Source organism: Petromyzon marinus, unplaced genomic scaffold, assembly GCF_048934315.1.
Source record: "Petromyzon marinus isolate PM22_M1 ecotype Great Lakes invasive population unplaced genomic scaffold, UKy_Petmar_22M1.pri1.0 PM_G_Scaffold_25, whole genome shotgun sequence".
NCBI lineage: Eukaryota > Metazoa > Chordata > Hyperoartia > Petromyzontiformes > Petromyzontidae > Petromyzon > Petromyzon marinus.
In genome coordinates, this window is record NW_027422817.1 from 623,899 (window position 1) to 642,129 (window position 18,231).

At 49.6% G+C, this 18,231-nt stretch overlaps 1 protein-coding gene across 5 annotated transcripts; it reads right to left on the minus strand.

The window, feature by feature from the left end:
• Positions 1-8,227: 8,227 nt before the first annotated feature.
• On the minus strand, positions 8,228-17,521 carry LOC142913361 (uncharacterized). Of its 5 annotated transcripts, XM_076060876.1 has the most exons (8): positions 17,313-17,521; positions 14,494-14,635; positions 14,273-14,350; positions 12,518-12,610; positions 12,239-12,344; positions 11,204-11,370; positions 10,504-10,752; positions 8,228-8,986 (listed from the first exon to the last, which is right to left on the minus strand). In XM_076060876.1, the coding sequence occupies exons 1-8, from the start codon at positions 17,445-17,447 to the stop codon at positions 8,826-8,828; spliced, it is 1,131 nt and encodes a 376-aa protein (XP_075916991.1). In that variant the 5' UTR covers positions 17,448-17,521; the 3' UTR covers positions 8,228-8,825. The 5 variants fall into 5 exon arrangements, with proteins under 5 accessions (XP_075916991.1, XP_075916994.1, XP_075916993.1 ...); XM_076060879.1 differs by lacking the exon at positions 14,494-14,635; XM_076060878.1 differs by lacking the exon at positions 14,273-14,350.
• Positions 17,522-18,231: the final 710 nt, after the last annotated feature.

Below are 18,231 nucleotides of genomic sequence, written 5' to 3' on the forward strand. Positions count from 1 at the left end.
TTCTGTCTGCAGCTGACGCTGGTCTGATGGAGCAAAGGCAGTCGGCACAGCTCGGTACGACAAGTCAACAATGCGACCAGCGTGCATACAGCACGGATCGGACTGGAAATTTGACACGGCACAAGAGAACTCGCACAGGAGAGAAACCCTTCAAGTGCAGTGTGTGTGGGAAGGCTTTTGCATGGCCATCTGCTCTTAAAATACACCAGAGAACACACACGGGAGAGAAACCCTTCAAGTGCAGTGTGTGTGGGAAGGCGTTTCCACGTTCATCTGCTCTTGTAATACACCAGAGAACACACACGGGAGAGAAACCCTTCAGGTGCAGTGTGTGTGCAAAGGCGTTTGCACAGTCATCTGCTCTTGTAATACACCAGAGGACACACACAGGAGAGAAACCCTTCAAGTGCAGTGTGTGCGTGAAGGCGTTTGCACATTCATCTGATCTTGTAAAACACCAGAGAACACACACGGGAGAGAAACCCTTCTGGTGCACTCTGTGCGGGAAGGCGTTTTCACAGCAACAAAATCTTCAAGTACACCAGAGAACACAGAAGCATCAGAAGATCCACAAGGAGTGGAGTTTGAAATCAGCTTGTGAAAGTCAAAGTGCCACAATAAGCCCATCCCTCATGATACAAGAACCGGAGGAAAATCCCAGCTTTGACACTGAAAAGGAACCGAGGTGAAATATGAAGAGGTGAAGGTGAAGAGGGAAGAAGTGATGGTGAAGAGCAAAGAAGTGAAGGTGAAATGTGAAGATGAAGATTCAACTCCAAAATGGGACCTTCATATTGATGGAGGCAACGTGAAGCAGGAGGAGAATTCTGACTGTGAGGCAGAGCGAGGCAACTCCCAGCAGTTTTAGATTTGAAGCTTTCGTGACTGAAAGGATCCATACTATTTGGTTCTAATCGGTAAAGTCACGTAGGTAAAAAATAAAACAACAAAAAAGGCCACTTGTGTTGTGGCCGAAACGTCGTGATTTTTTGTTTTATTTTTTACCTACGTGACTTTACCGAATAGAACCAACGAGTATGGATCCCAGCAGTTTGTGGAAGTGTGGGTGGACTTACTCCTAGACAATACAACGTCAAGTGGAGACCCGGTAGATGTGAGAGCCAGAGACGATGTCGCTACAATAGATGCACCTTTGTCACAGGCCTTTAATGACAAGAATGTGAAGTTGAACACTCAGCTCCTAGGTTCAACCTGCAGAGTAAGGACGGCCAGTCTTTGTGGACCTGTGGGTTGGGTTGATCTCTAACCAGGAGCGAGAGCCAATAAGCTCCCAAGCATTCACTATTTTATCAATTGCATTTATATGGTGCCTGCTTAATCGCCTCTACGTGACTTTACCGAAAGAACCAAGGAGTATGGATCCCTGCAGTCACAAACTTCAAATCTAGATTGTCTCAGCAATTCGAAGTTTTGTATCCCGTTTCAAACACTCGAAGAGCACCCCCAAGTAGCAGCTGCCCCTGTGTGGCACAAGGTGGTGACCCTGCACCGGCCTGCATGTTGGCAAGAGCCTGTCAGTAGGGGGCATTGGTTGATGTGGCATCTTAGTTGTGGAGTTTCTAGGTAATTTTTCGATTTAAAGCTTTCGTGACTGCAGGGATTCATCTTCTTGGTTCTTTCGGTAACGTCACGTAGAAGGGAAATAATAAGGTAATAAAAATAAAACATGAAATAAAATTCTCACGACGTTTTGGCTACTTGCGAACGTCGTGAGAATTTATTTGATTATTATTCTCTTATTATTTCCCTTCTACGTGACTTTGTAGGTAATGTTTAGAATGTTATTAATTTTGACCGAGACGCCAGCGTGCAAATGGCAATAGTACGTTGTACATACACTGTTAAGTAGACGGTGCATATTTTTTAAAAATAGCTTATTGTTAATACGATGTAACCTGATGCAGTATATTTCACTGCAGTAATTAAATTTTGTTAAAATGCCTGTCAATAATTTAGAATGAATGCTTGTCTGATTGTGCGTGTGCATGTAACATTTTGTCTGAGGGCTAAACATTGAATAAGTGATGTTAGGACAAAGTGTGTCTGTTTGGAAGTAACCTGTACAGAGAACTCGGGTGAGACCTGTTGTTCTTGTGATACGGGTCAAAGGGTACTTTTGTGTTTCACGAAGCGTCGGCCTCTGAAGTAACTCATCGTCTTTGCAATAGGGAGCACGCTCGGATCATTCATCAGTTACAAGGCATACCACTTAAAAGTTACACGTATAGGAGGAGGTACATTCTCTACAACACGAATTGTAGTTTTGTTACGTGTTGATGTAGATTTTGTCTAACTAGGACTAGAAATGCCCTTTGCTGATTCACGTCTGAATGTTCGTACCTATCGGTTGAAGCAAGCCCCACTGCTGCTGCTGCTGAGACGCTGTGCACCAATGAGGGTCCAAGCATTTTAGGGCCTTCGGCCAGGAAAGTCACAACATTTACGGCACACGAAGGACGCATTCACGCAAGCGGCCCATGCTCCGTTTTCAAGTTTTAAAATGAAACATCTTTGAATCGTGTTGTGTTTTGAATTAGATGATTGTTATTTCTTCATTAAAAGCTTCTTTCAAGCATATTTCGTCTCTAACAGCGACTACAGGGACCACGTGATTGTTAAAAAAAAATTCTTTGATTATAACTATATTTGCCTACAATTCCTATTGTGTAGCTTATTTAGACTATAATTTATTCACTACCCAAACTGTATTGACTTGAAAACATAGGAGCTGATATTTGTAAGCAATGTCTTTGTTATTTATACGTTTGACAAAAAAATATTTGCACAAATTGAACTTGTTCAGATACAAGGTGAATTCACAAGGCTTTGTAAAAAATCCAATATTTCAGAATTTTGCCTTAACGGAGAATATTTTTTTAAAATGTTGGTAAAAATAAAGATTCAGAAATATATATTGTGCCGTGTCTACAATTTTATTGTAAAGTGGAATTGGTAAAAAATATATATATATATTTGTACACGTAGAGGCGTTGTGGGCCATAAGTCTGGTGACACAGAAGTTTAATTTATTAGGTATAGCCCTGTGAGCCATGCGGCTCATAAGTCGGGTACAACCGCAACAAACATAAGTCTGGTGACACAGAGACGTTGTGGTCCATAAGTCTGGTGACACAGAGACGTTGTGGTCCATAAGTCTGGTGACACAGAGGCGTTGTGGTCCATAAGTCTGGTGACAGAGACGTTGTGGTCCATAAGTCTGGTGACACAGAGGCGTTGTGGTCCATAAGTCTGGTGACACAGAGGCGTTGTGGTCCATAAGTCTGGTGATACAGAGGCGTTGAGGTCCATAAGTCTGGTGACAGAGGCGTTGTGGTCCATAAGTCTATGGGCTGTGTTGAGTCTATGGCAGTGTTGAGTCCATGGGTAGTGCTGAATCTATTGGCAGTGTTGAGTCTATGGGCAATGTTGAGTCTATGGTAGTGTTGAGTCTATGGTAGTGTTGAGTCTGTGGGTGGTAGTGTTGAGTCTATGGGTGGTAGTGTTGAGTCTATGGTAGTGTTGTGTCTATGGTAGTGTTGAGTCTATGGGTGGTAGTGTTGTGTCTATGGTAGTGTTGAGTCTATGGGTAGTGTTGAGTCTATGGTAGTGTTGAGTCTATGGTAGTGTTGAGTCTATGGGTGGTAGTGTTGTGTCTATGGTAGTGTTGAGTCTACAGTGAGGGAAAAAAGTATTTGATCCCCTGCTGATTTTGTACGTTAGCCCCATGACAAAGAAATGATCAGTCTATAATTTTAATTGTAGGTTTATTTGAACAGTGAGAGACAGAATAACAACAAAATCCAGAAAAACGCTTCGCTACGTGGCCACGAGTGACGGTAAAATATGAAGAAGGGGCGACCCTGAAGCGTGAAGGTCAGGAATCTTCTCCGGGTGCTCCTCCTCCCACGTTTGCAGGCGCCTATCACCGTCATCACAGCATCCCAATGGCAGTATTCTCGACACGAATATCTCGAGACTCAAGGAGGCTATTCTGGACAAATTCATTCGCGTTATTCTTATTATTATTGTAATCCTCATGTGTGTATGTTGAACTTCTTTCGCACAGTACGTAGCAAACCTTGCTATACATCCTAAATAGAAGAGTCATCCTATGCAGAGGCCGGTGCCTGCCAATAAATGTATAATTTCCACCCTCAAGCTCAGATGAGAGCCGTCAAATGTATATTTGACAATGGTGACACTTTGATTTGTGTTTCTGGATAAGGTTAACATATAGGTTGCATTTTGCATTCAAACAGATGCTTATACAGGAATACAGCTTCTGACCTTCAAGTGTGCATAGCGTTAATTTTATTTAAGCCGAGATGCCATTCATTAATGTGAATGGAAATAAGCTCAAATATATGTTTTATGAAAGTATTCCACATTGATGAAATGTATGGTGTGCATTATTGAAGGTCTGTGAACTTTCTAACAGTTTTCCCAGGAAGTGAAGAAACTTGTCAAGCATTTCTAAAACACTTTATATAAACAAGGTTAATGTTTTAATGGTATCTGTGAAAGCAGAGGATGGAGCTCTTTTTTCATCAGCGGAGTACGGTGCCCACACTCCTCTTACACAGCAACTCTTTGAGTTATGGATCACGCAGAGATCGTAAAACTCTGCACGCCCGACTTGCAGGGCAGCACTGTGGTGTCTGTAAGAGCATTCATTTTTATCTATGCACGTAGTCTTCAGTCTCGGTGGTGCTTTCCTGGGTAAATATTCTAATGAAATATGGATGATGAACGTTAGCAACTGCTCAATCTGCTGTGTGTGTATATTTACATTTCTGCTCTAATTTGATGCGTGAGAAGGGGAGATCCATTTTTCACTTAATGGGAACCAGTCTCCCCGAAAAAAGACTGCAGTATAGTGGTTGTACAAATATACTTACAGCTTTGTTGAACAGCACCACTCACCTTCATTACAGTGGAGATAACCCATGTATATCAGTTCACCAACATTGATCTGTTGTTCACACATTACTAAGGTTGTGGTTATGGTGGTGGAAACAGAAAAATGCATTTGTGGGGGCTACCGTCCCCCGCCATCACCGAATTGTCGGGGCCGTTGGCTCCCGACTCCCCCGTTAAATTCATACCACTACCACAACTGCAACACCCGTTGTATGATTATGCCCGTGGGTACCCGTGTACCTCACGGCGCAGCTCTACTCACGCGGTAACCACCGCCAGCAGCATCGCGTGCTTGAATTGTGTAATCTTGTTTCATTTACCTTCGCAGCCGGTCGGAAGCAACTAATTAGGTCGCGCTGCGCAATTCCCGGCACGCGCGGCGCGTGCCGTGAGCGCCGCTGCTCCTGCACGTCCCCGTACTGGCGCGGGCGAAGTGCAACCAGTACCACACAATGCAGAGGCTCACCACACCACGCACGAGTGCATTTAATGATCGAAGGACCCGTACTTTTATTCCCAGGGCGATAGCACGTTGCTGCTGCCCCGGCATGCGCGTCAAGCCCCGAGTGGACTCACCCGTGCGAGCGTAAACACGTGGGTAAAATTAATCACTCACGCGCAAACAAAAGAATCACCGCGGGCAGGCTCGCCACACCACGCACCGCCCCTCCGTACTCACAGAGACAACACGATGCGGTTTATACCCTACGGACGGTTTATTCCCCACGAATAAACGAACTAGACTGTGCGTGTCAGTACGGACCAGCAGGACAGGTCTAACCTATCTCGCTACTGCCTGATACTTAATCGACCTGTCTGCCCTCTATTTTCTCTCCCCGTGCTTCCCCAAAGCGTCCCTTTTTATCCTCCTTTCAAAGCCCTCGCACCGCCCATCCGCGGTGCATCACGGGTCAGGCCGTTAATCCGCGGTGCATCATGGGTAGGGCCGTTAATCCGCGGTGCATCATGGGTAGGGCCGTTAATTCGCGGTGCATCATAGGTAGGGCCGTTAATCCACGGTGCATCATGGGTAGAGACGCTAACCCGCGGTGCACCATGGGTAGAGACGCTTAACCCGCGCTGCCCCGCTCCCCACCTGTCTGCTGGTCCGCGTGTGTCCTAGGCATCTCCTCACTGCAGTTCTCAGCGAGTTCTCCATGGTCATTTAATTCTAAGTTAAGCCACGGCGCCGCAGTGCCATTTGGCCTGGGGGGGGGGGGTGCCTGCCAATTCCCTAACCCTGAGAAACCGTGGAGCACCCCCACGAGGGGGCCTCTCGGGTAACAACTCAGGGCAGGTGCCCCCCCCCCCTCCCTATGAGGCCCTACTTGAGTGTGTGTGTGTTTAGGTGGGGGGGGGGGGGGGGGGCAGGGGAAGTGCTGTGATGGGAGCCAGGTGGCTTCTCGGTCGCAGCAGCACAGCGACTGCCCCGGTTTCGACGGAGCGGCTTCTCTGTTGTGGCACCACAATGGCAATTGTCATCCCGGCCGAGGGCCGCCTGACAGCGAGGGACATCCGTCGCTTCATTACTGAGAACTTCCCCTTCTATCAGAACAATGACAAGAAGCGGGGAAACTCTGTCCGTCGCTGCCTCACGTTTGAAGACTGCTTCGTTAAAGTGCCCAGAAGGCCGGGCCGGCCGGGCAGAAGCAATCACTGGGTCGTGGACCCGGCGGCTGCGAACATCTTTGATGACGGCTCGTATCAGCGCAGGAGGAAGAGGTTCAAACGGTGCGGTGTGGTGTGGGGTGAGTGGGCGAATGAATGGATGGGTAGGTGAGTGGGTGGGTAGGTGAGTGGGTAGGTGAGTGGTTGGGTGAGTGGGTGGGTAGGTGAGTGGATGGGTAGGTGTGTGGGCGAATGACAGGGTGGGTAGGTGAGTGGATGGGTAGGTGAGTGGGCGAATGACTGGGTAGGTAGGTGAGTGGATGGGTAGGTGAGTGGGTGGGTAGGTGAGTGGGTGGGTAGGTGAGTGAGTGGGTAGGTGAGTGAGTGGGTAGGTGAGTGAGTGGGTAGGTAGGTGAGTGGGTGGGTAGATGAGTGGGTGGGTAGGTGAGTGAGTGAATGACTGGATGGGTAGGTGAGTGGATGGGTAGGTGAGTGGGCGAATGACTGGGTAGGTAGGTGAGTGGATGGGTAGGTGAGTGGGTGGGTAGGTGAGTGGGTGGGTAGGTGAGTGAGTGGGTAGGTGAGTGAGTGGGTAGGTGAGTGAGTGGGTAGGTAGGTGAGTAGGTGGGTAGGTGAGTGGGTGGGTAGGTGAGTGGGTGGGTAGGTGAGTGGGCGAATGACTGGATGGGTAGATGAGTGGCTGGGTAGGTGAGTGGGTAAGTGAGTGAAAGGGTGGGTGAATCGGTTGGTGGGTGAGTGGGAGGGTGGGTGTGGATGTGTACTGTGATGCATCTGCCAATTGCCTCAAGTCAGTCAACCCATGGCATCTGGGTCTGTCCCGTGACCTGTCAGCGAACTTGGCCTAAGCTCCGTGGTGATCTCACGGGTGGTCGGGGCATTTAAACTGGAGCATGATGTGTTTATTTTGCTCCCCATAGAATGTGGAGATTTTACGTGGTAACAACTTCTTTAAACACCACCGAGGCGTCGTTAAGCGTCTCTTTCAAACCGTGATAGTTTGCGAACGGTAGTTTCCCTTATCTCCAGATATATAAAAGGCAAAGTTGTGATTATGTGTGTCTGTTCAAAATGTTTAGCGTACTTCCCGACATGCAACAAACTTTCAATTTGCCATGTGGGTACTTTCCAGACTGTACACCGTGCAAACATTATAAAAATACACTTTTAGCTTCTATTTTAGGGGGGGGGGGGGAGCTCAATAATGCATTTATTTTTTGCACGGCAAGTGAGCTGTGACATCAAATCTGTCACGTGACCCGCGCACGTGGAAGCGTAACGCATTGTAGTGTAGCGGTTAGCGTTGTCTGTGTGTGTCTGTGTGTGTGTCTGTGTGTGTCTGTGTGTGTCTGTGTGTGTCTGTGTGTGTCTGTGTGTGTGTCTGTGTGTGGCTGTGTGTGTGTCTGTGTGTGTCTGTGTGTGGGGGGGGGAGCGGTAGTGTAGTGGTTAGCGCTACGCTGCGCTACGAACCCGGCGACCCGAGTTCGATTCCCGCTCACGGCCACCACCGGTGACGATTATTTCAACCGGTCCTGGGCCTCCCCTAGGTCGACTCAGCCTCAAACGTGTAAATGTTGTGGTGTGAACATCGGGAGACAAAGGCGGCCGGACGTGGTGAATCCAAGTCCCGGGCGAAGCCGGGTAGTTAAAGCTCGTGCTGTTATATTCACAATCAGATGTTTTTATTTCGACTCGAGGAAAATCGGTGAAATCAGAAGCCAACGATAGGCCCCAGTTGTGGGCCCTTCTTAACCTGGTAACAAAATAATATTCTTAATCAGTGATGTCCTCACCTAAGCGTGTGAGACGAGACGGACGCACAAGACTCTAGTCTCCCTTTGCTGTACATCACTCACAGAGCACCACAGCGCCCCCCCCCCCCCACCAGATCCACAACAGCGTTCGCCCCGCAAGACTAAGGCAGCTTCTCCCTGCCTCAGCTGGACCATCAACAACGGCAACATTTGTGTCAACAACAGCAGCAACAGCTAACTTGGCGCCTTTATCATTACGTCTTCAGCACGGCAGCAGCAGCAGCACGGAACAACTTCAGGGCATGACTCAGTCGCAACTCGCGTTTAAAATCGTCACGCAAGACGGCTCTCCGCGAGACGTCGCGGGCACACGGCGAGTTACTTTTTTCCCCGAATAAAACTCGGGACAACGTGAATGCGTGGAAACGAGAAACGATGTCGGAACGCAACGGGGCATCGCAAATCGTAAAGATTTTTGCGAGAGCGAGAAAGAAAAGCTTCCTTCTAGACGTCGCCGCCGCGCGCCAACGACGGCACCAGCGCGAGCAGAAGCGCCGTGGGCCAAGCGGCACCGGGGCAGCAAGACGCCTTGCTGGTGGCGGACGCCCGCCCCGCTGACGTCGTCACCACTGACGTCGTCGCCGCTGCTGATGATGCCATCGCCGCTGCAAAGGGGCAAGCGGAGAAACGAGACGTCAGTCGCCATCGCTACGATGAGAGCGATGTACGAGTACCGGGGGGGCCTCCTATAACCCTCCGCCTCCTCCTCCATTTCCACCACCACCAACAACACCAACACCACCAACACCACCAACACCACCACCAACATCACCACCAACACCACCACCAACATCACCACCAACACCACCAACATCACCACCAACACCACCAACACCACCACCAACATCACCACCAACACCACCAACACCACCAACATCACCACCAACACCACCACCAACACCACCAACACCACCACCAACACCACCACCAACACCACCAACACCACCAACACCAACACCACCAACACCAACACCACCAACACCACTAACACCACCACCGCCACCACCTCCTAGGGGATGGAAGATTTGTTGGAGGTTGTTGGTAGTTGAGACTGAAACCTCTTCCTCACTTGTTCACTCAGCCACTCACCCACCCACCCAATCACTCATTCAGAGAGACGATCCATCACACTACGTTTAAAACTATTTGGTAAATTAAAACGCCGACTGTCACATCATTGACGTCAGGTGCCCGATTGTAACTCCTCTGCGGTGAGCGGTGGACCACCACCACCACCACCGCCACCCGCGTGTCAACAACGCTCTTTGCCAAAACAGCAAACCCCTGCCCAGAGTTGCGATGCTGAGAATCGTTTTATTGTCAAAGCGTTATTTTATCTCCGTTTGACCGCAAATTGGTTGACTGCCCTCGATGTGTGCACCTCCATGAGTCCATGGGAGCCTTTAACATTTAAGTCTATGGGAGCCTTTAACATAGAAGTCTATGGGAGCCATTTAACATTGAAGTCTATGGGAGCCTTTAACATTGAAGTCTATGGGAGACTTTAACATTGAAGTCTATGGGAGCCTTTAACATTGAAGTCTATGGGAGCCTTTAACAGTGAAGTCTATGGGAGCCTTTAACATTGAAGTCTATGGGAGCCTTTAACATTGAAGTCTATGGGAGCCTTTAACATTGAAGTCTATGGAAGCCTTTAACATTGAAGTCTACGGGAGCCTTTAACATTGAAGTCTACGGGAGCCTTTAACATTGAAGTCTACGGGAGCCTTTAACATTGAAGTCTACGGGAGCCTTTAACATTGAAGTCTGTGGGAACCTTTAACATTGAAGTCTGTGGGAGCCTTTAACATTGAAGTCTATGGGAGCCTGTAACATTGAAGTCTATGGGAGCCGTTAACATTGAAGTCTATGGGAGTCTTTAACATTGAAGTCTATGGGAGCCTTTAACATTGAAGTCTATGGGAGCCTTTAACATTGAATCCAAGCATGAATGGAGCAAGCACTTGGGAACCCGAGCAGCCAATGGAGATTCACGGGGTGGCCAGAAACCAAGTTTTTTTAAAACCCAGGACTTTCCGCGCCGCCGATCTCATTGGGCTGACCACGGCCATTTGCATCGTCAGGGTGGTCAGACGATCCAAGCCGCCGCCCTCCCGCGTACCTGGCGAGGTAGCTAACAGCTCGTCGTCGTCATCCTCGCCCTCATCAGCACCGCCGTCACGGCCGCTACCGGCGTTGGGGGCCGATGGCGAGGACGTAGAGGCCTCCTTGCCATCGTCCTGGCCCTCCTCCTCGTCCTCCTCCTTCTCGTCCTCCTCCTCGTCCTCCTCCTCGTCTCCCTCCTCGTCCTCCTCCTCGTCCTCCTCGTCCTCGTCCTCCTCCTCGTCCTCCTCCTCACCGCCCGGCGCCACTGTGGGGGTGGTTGTGGGGGTGATGGTGGTGGTAGTTAATGGTGGCGGTGGCGGGTGTAGCGGTCTACACCGCGCTACACCGCGCTACGAACCCTGCGAACCCGAGTTCGATTCCCGCTCACGGCCACCAACACGCGGTGACGATTATCTGAACCGGTCTTGGGCCTCCCCTAAGTCGACTCGGCCTCAAACGAGCACCCGGCGCGGTGTGTGGCGAACATCGCCAGCACCGGGGAGACAAAGGCGGTCGGGCGTGGCGCCGGCCACCCGCCCCCTCGTGCGCCGTGCCGGCCTTCACAGGCGCCGCTCGCTAACGGCGCTCGCCCCCGCGGCCTGTTGAGGCTACACGGCGGGGGATCTTCGTCTTCGACGGCGGCGGTTAATGGCTCGGCGCCGGATCGGAGAGGGATTCCGGCCGGCGGGTTTGTTGCCGGCGGCGACTTTGCTCACCTTCGACGGAGAGGTGCGCCCGCAGCTGGTCGCTGTTCAGGTTGTTGGTGGCGAAGCAGGTGTAAGTGTCCGTGTCCTCGCGCCGCAAGTCCAGGATGCGAAGGGTGCCGTTCTCGAAGATCTGGAAGCGCTCGCCCTTAACTTTCAAGCTCCGGTAGTTCCTGAACCTGGCGGTGCGCGGGAAGGCGTGGGGGGGGGCAGGCGGGGGGCAGGTGGGGGGCGTGAACCGTTGCGGTTTGACGGCGATGCCGTCGGGGGTTTTGAGATCCGGGGTCGGCGGCTTCGGGAGACGCGGAGGCGAACGTCCCGGGGGACGTTGGAGCGGCGAGGTTCACGCGGCCCTCCGCCGCGTTGAGTGCCCTTCTCTCGCTCTCTCGCTCTGAGCCACATCCGTGTGGCGGCCATCGACAGTCGCCCAACCCCGCCCCCGCACGCGCGAAATTATAAATGTTAGCCTATGGGAGCCTTTAACATTGAAGCCTATTGGAGTCTTTAACATTAATGTCTATGGGAACCTTTAACATTGAAGTCTATGGGAGTCTTTAACATTGAAGTCTATGGGAGTCTTTAACATTGAAGTCTATGGGAGTCTTTAACATTAATGTCTATGGGAGCCTTTAACATTGAAGTATATGGGAGCCTTTAACATTGAAGTCTATGGGAGTGTTCTATGTTGAACTTTTTTCGCTCCGTACGTGGCCAGCCATGCAAACCCGCTGGCGGCATTCACAAAACAGACTCAGCTCCCGTACCTCTTATTAGCACGGTTGGCCATGTAGGGTGCGAAAGAAGTTCAGGGCACGTACAGCCCTCGCGACAGGGAGCGTCGAGGCGCGATGACGGCATGCCGAATGAACGAGGAGCCTCTTCGTCGTCAGGGCTGTCGTTTGCGACATGGCCGGGTAGCTTCTGAAAAACAGCTGCACGGCTCGGTGGGCATCAGGCGGTGAAATAAACAAAAAGAGTCTCCAGCGAACGGAGAGCGAGAGGAGAGGCGGAGCGGGATGGACGCTCAGGCGCGGCGTTCGGTCTCACCATAGGATGGTGGCGGGCGGCCACACCGAGCACTCCATGTACACCGCCTCTCCCTCTCTCGCCCTGTACATCCTGTCTGGCTCCGTCAGCATCGACGGGGGGCTGGCTGTGTGAGGCGGTGGTGGGGGGGGCAGAGACAGCGAGCGGGCAGAGGTCGCTCCCGAGGGTGGTGGGGGGGGTCGCTCCGGGCCGAGCAAGTACTTGCAGTGCTGCACCTTAACAAACTGCGTACTCAACTGGGCCCTGTACGTGTGTGTGTGTGATGTCGCAACCGTGCACCTTTCCGTCGTGTGTCCGGAGGTTGCTGCTTTGCTGCATACACCTGATGTGAGCTTCTTTGGTACCGTACGTGGCCAGAGATGATAACCGCAGCTGCGGGCGAAAATACAGCAGAGTGTTAGTAGGGTCTCTGTGTGAGTAGTGTGTGGGTCTCTGTGTGAGTAGTGTGTGTGTCTCTCTGTGTGAGTAGTCTGTGGGTCTCCCTGTGAGTAGTGTGTGGGTCTCTCTGTGAGTAGTCTGTGGGTCTCTATGTGAGTAGTGTCTGGGTCTCTATGTGAGTAGTGTGTGGGTCTCTGTGTGAGTAGTGTGTGGGTCTCTCTGTGTGAGTAGTGTGTGGGTCTCTCTGTGTGAGTAGTGTGTGGGTCTCTGTGTGAGTAGTGTGTGGGTCTCTGTGTGAGTAGTCTGTGGGTCTCTGTGTGAGTAGTCTGTGGTTCTCTGTGTGAGTAGTGTGTGGGTCTCTCTGTGTGAGTAGTGTGTGGGTCTCTGTGTGAGTAGTGTGTGGGTCTCTGTGTGTGAGTAGTGTATGGGTCTCTGAGTGAGTAGTGTGTGAGTCTCTGTATGAGTAGTGTGTGGGTCTCTGTGTGAGTAGTCTGTGTGTCTCTGTGTGAGTAGTGTGTGAGTCTCTCTCTGAGTAGTGTGTGGGTCTCTCTGTGAGTAGTGTGTGGGTCTCTGTGTGAGTAGTGTGTGGGTCTCTGAGTGAGTAGTCTGTGGGTCTCTGTGTGAGTAGTGTGTGGGTCTCTGAGTGAGTAGTGTCTGGGTCTCTCTGTGAGTAGTGTGTGTGTCTCTGTGTGAGTAGTGTGTGGGTATCTCTGTGAGTAGTGTGTGGGTCTCTCTGTGAGTAGTGTGTGGGTCTCTGAGTGAGTAGTCTGTGGGTCTCTGTGTGAGTAGTGTGTGGGTCTCTGAGTGAGTAGTGTCTGGGTCTCTATGTGAGTAGTGTGAGGGTCTCTGTGTGAGTAGTGTGTGGGTCTCTGAGTGAGTAGTGTGTGGGTCTCTGTGTGAGTAGTCTGTGGGTCTCTGTGTGAGTAGTCTGTGGGTCTCTGTGTGAGTAGTGTATTGGGTCTCTGTGTGAGTAGTGTGTGGGTCTCTGTGTGAGTAGTGTGTGGGTCTCTGTGTGAATAGTGTGTGGGTCTCTGTGTGTGAGTAGTGTGTGGGTCTCTGAGTGAGTAGTGTGTGAGTCTCTGTGTGAGTAGTCTGTGTGTCTCTGTGTGAGTAGTGTGTGGGTCTTTGTGTGAGTAGTCTGTGTGTCTCTGTGTGAGTAGTGTGTGAGTCTCTGAGTGAGTAGTGTGTGGGTCTCTCTGTGAGTAGTGTGTGGGTCTCTGTGTGAGTAGTGTGTGGGTCTCTGAGTGAGTAGTCTGTGGGTCTCTGTGTGAGTAGTGTGTGGGTCTCTGAGTGAGTAGTGTCTGGGTCTCTCTATGAGTAGTGTGTGTGTCTCTGTGTGAGTAGTGTGTGGGTATCTCTGTGAGTAGTGTGTGGGTCTCTCTGTGAGTAGTGTGTGGGTCTCTCTGTGAGTAGTCTGTGGGTCTCTGAGTGAGTAGTGTATGGGTCTCTGTGTGAGTAGTGTGTGGGTCTCTGTGTGAGACCCACAGATACCCACACACTACTCACAGAGAGACCCACACACTACTCACACAGAGACCCACACACTACTCACACAGATACCCACACACTACTCACACAGAGACCCACACACTACTCACACAGATACCCACACACTACTCACACAGAGACCCACACACTACTCAAACAAATACCCACAAGTGTTTCGAGTACTCGGCCCCGCTTGAACGTCGAAGTGCTTCGTTGAAGCTATCATTTGCAAGAGCCGGGGCGCTTCTGAAAAAAAAAAGAGCCACGAAGCTCAGTGGGCATTGCCTGGTGAAGTCAAAAGAGTCGAGTTTAGTCGATGGCCTTTAGTGGGAGTAGCGTTGAGAGGGGGCATCGTCTCAAGTGGGGTAGCGGCGCTGTTTGCTACTCACGGTCAAGGGGCAGGGCGAAGGGGTTGTGACGGTCGCCCAGCACAACGACCAGCAAGGCCACTAAACGGGTGGTGGTGTGGAAAGTCTCCATGGGGGGGGGGGGGGGTGGCAGATGGTCGGCCTGGCGGCTTCCTTCACTTGGCTAGGAGGGGTGAAGGGGAGGGAGTAGGAGGAGCAGTGGGAATGATATTTATTTAGACTGCAAGAGGAGGAATCCAAAGCGCTATGAAGCTCTTTTTTCACAGATGTCCAGCTGTGGCGCTGGGTCAGAAACATGACAACAAACACAAAACAAAAACACGGCGTGAGTGCAGAGTTACAGGAAGAGTAAAACAAATCACTTTAAAAAAATATATATACTAATAAAACTAACCAATGTTTAATCTTGCCACGCGAAGCACACCACCGTGCTACATAGCTCTTTTTAAGAAGAGACATTGGCCCATAAACGGTGGGCTGATATCAAGTGGACATTCAGGGCAAAATACTCTAAACGCGTGGCGTTTCTGAATGTGGAAGGGAAAAAACCGGAGGACTCTGGGAGAGAAATCCACGCGGCCGCGGGGCGCGAGAAACGTCAACTCCAAAGATAGAGCAGGGAGTGTCAGGGTCGGTATCAAACCCCACGACCTCCTGTACACCAGGTGACAACCATGCCGGGTTAAAGACCTCCTCCTTCACAACGGGACAATTGGATGCATGCCTAAGGCTCCCTCACTGATGGACACGTTCCTCCTGTGTTGAGCAAAATGTTTAGGTTCTCATCGTTTCGCAGAGGCTGCATTTTTTGCCACCGCAGAAAACGAACGTTGGGGGAAACGCCTCCTCGCATCGGACTCTTTGTTTTTTTTTGCTGAAGTCACGTAGGTAAAAAAAAAATCTATAAAATAAATAAATGAAAAAAACAACTCAATTAAAATCACGACGTTTCGGAGGCAGCAGCACAAGCTTCCGTCTTGAGGTGGAAACCGTCACAGCAAAATTGCTGCATCAGGTGAAGAGAACTCTAAGACACCCGAGATTGTATACAGGTTAAGGGGGGGGGGATAAGAAGGGCCGTGGGGGGGGGGCTAAGTTAAGCCACCTTCTGTTATGCTGCAGGGGGTTGGGGACGGAGAGATGGCCGTGTGCAGGTTGAAGAGCGTTACACACGTGAACCAGAGGCAGGAGGCAGTAGTTAAGCTGACAAACTGGTTGCCTTGCAGAGTATACTGCTGTAAACTATAAGGCTGCTAAAGTTTAACTTGGGTTTAACTTGATTTTTTTTTACCTCCGCGGCTTTACCGAAAAAAATCCAAAGAGTATGAATCCTTGCACATCACGAAAGCTTCAAATCTAGCGCCTCACATCGTGTTAGTTTGGCACCGATGTTCGTGCTGATGTTTTAAACTAGATCAATAAAACAACATTGATTACAGCCCCAGCTCAGGTTTTTTCCCATCAATGAAACAGCCCCTGAAGTGAGAGCACCTCCCAGGGTATAAACCAACACTGCCGCACATCTGTCCAAGAGCTGTGTAATAAAAACAATTGAGTTGAAAAAAATGTCAAACCGACAGGGAAAGGGGCTCCTGGCAAGTGTGACCGCCAGCCAGGTTGATGTATTGGTAATGAGAATGTGCAATTTTTTTTGTCCTTGGAAACACGGACTATGAATAAAACGAGATATTCTTAGCTCTTTCAGTAAAGTCACGTTGAAGGGAAACAATAAAATAATAAAATATATAAAACAATAAAAATTCTCACGACGTTTCGACCATAACACACCGGTCGTCATCAGGTCGAAACGTCGTGAGAATTTTTTTTGTTTTATATATATTTTATTGTTTTATTGTTTCCCTTCAACTCTGACTTTACCGAAAGAGCTAAGAATATGAATTACCGCAGTCACGAAAGCTTCAAATCAAAATTTAAAACGAGATACTCGCAGAGTTTACGCTTCTGAATGTGCACTTGTTCAAGCAATTCACTCGGCCTAAGAGGCAGACGCACGGTAAATTATTGGGCGGCACTTTGTAAGCTCCTAAGGTAGACAAAGCGAGCTTGAACGCGACGCGCTCTAGTGAAGTCTTTCGAGCGACGCATAGTTCATAGTTGATTTATTTGGTATAGCCCTGTGAGCCATTCGGCTCTTGAATCGGGTGCAACCGCAACAAACAAAAAACATGAACAAGAAAACATCTTAAAGTGATTATGTGACTGTGCAAACAGAAAATACAGGAAAAAATATCAAAATATCCCTGAAATAGCACCGTACACCAACGCTGTGTGCAAAAATCCCAGTGGGATACAAGTCAAATAACAACAACCACAAGACAACTAAGATTAAAGCCATCAGTCTAACTCCGTACTACAATAAACAAAAACATGGCCAAAACAAAAAAACTTTTCGAAATCACCAAAATAAAAGCCATAAATCCAATGTAACAGTGATCATAGGGACTGTGACCGAATTTTTAACAATAAACTACATAAATAAATTATAACACCAAAATCTAGAGCCATAATTTAGGCCACTGAATAGCAGTGGCAGCTAGGGTTGTACAACTCCTCTAGAGCACATTGACACGCGTGCATTGCAAATAATTCAAGTTTAAAACACGCAGCAAAGATTCGTTACAGAAGCCTAGCGGCAGCCTTCAGGCATCCTTTGGAAGCTTGCTAACCCACAACATAACCTAGAGACCATCTTCCAGGTCTCTATGGAGACCATCCCATGACAGCGGCATCTGTAGCCGGCCAAAGTGCCGCCTCGGCCGGCTGGGCAATCTAGCCGAGACCGGTGACACTCCCGGAATAGGCCTCAACGCGGCACTCACCAGCGCAACGCTGCGTAGGTGTCTGGGGAGGGGGTCTTGAGCTATATCCTCCTTCGTGGTGAGGTTACAAACAAAACAATGTCCTCGTGTGGTCGTGGTGGAGGAGGAGATTCGACGTTCCGTGCCTCGAATCATGGGCAGGCGACTCGGCGGGGCTGTTATCACGTGAGGCCTTAGCAGGGTGCTTTTATAAATCGTAGTGCGGATAGGCGAACACGCAGTGCGAGCGAGGCTCAGATTCTGTAGAATTGATAAACACTGCCCATAGACTCAGCACTGCCCATAGACTCAACACTGCCCATAGACTCAGCACTGCCCATAGACTCAACACTGCCCATAGACTCAGCACTGCCCGTAGACTCAACACTGCCCATAGACTCAACACTGCCCCATAGACTCACCACTGTGATCTCTACATTGGGTCAAACTTAACATCTCTTAATGTTCGACAGCTTGTGCACCAGATCTTATTTATTCACGATGTACTTACAAAAAATTCCGCAGACTACCTACTGGATCTCCTCTCTGTTTCAAAGAACAAATTTGACCTCAGGTATTCGCTCATTTACCAGCTTCACATTCCCATTGCCGTACAAAAACTGGAGGAAGGGCCTTTGCTATTCATGACCCCAGGGTCTGGAATGCTATTGCCAATAAACTGCAACTTGAATCACTACCTATGAGATCTTCACTCAAAACTGCTCTAGAGGAGTTGTACACCCCTAGCTGCCACTGCAATTCAGTGGCCTAAAATATGGCTCTAGATTTTGGTGTTATAATTTATTTATGTAGTTTATTGTAAAAAAAATCGGTCACACTCCCTATGATCACTGTTACATTGCATTTATGGCTTTTATTTTCGTGATTTCGAAAAGTTTTTTTTGGTTTTGGCCATGTTAATGTTTATTGTAGTACGGAG

Excerpts from the sequence above, each read along its gene's own strand:
- LOC142913361 (XM_076060876.1), bottom strand. The coding sequence starts at position 17,447 with ATGATTCGAGGCACGGAACGTCGAATCTCCTCCTCCACCACGACCACA. Across the intron at positions 12,611-14,272 it reads GCCGAGTACTCGAAACACTT|CTGCGGTTATCATCTCTGGC; the intron begins GTGGGTATTTGT and ends TTTCGCCCGCAG. Across the intron at positions 8,987-10,503 it reads GCTGTTAGCTACCTCGCCAG|CGGCGATGGCATCATCAGCA; the intron begins GTACGCGGGAGG and ends GCCCCTTTGCAG.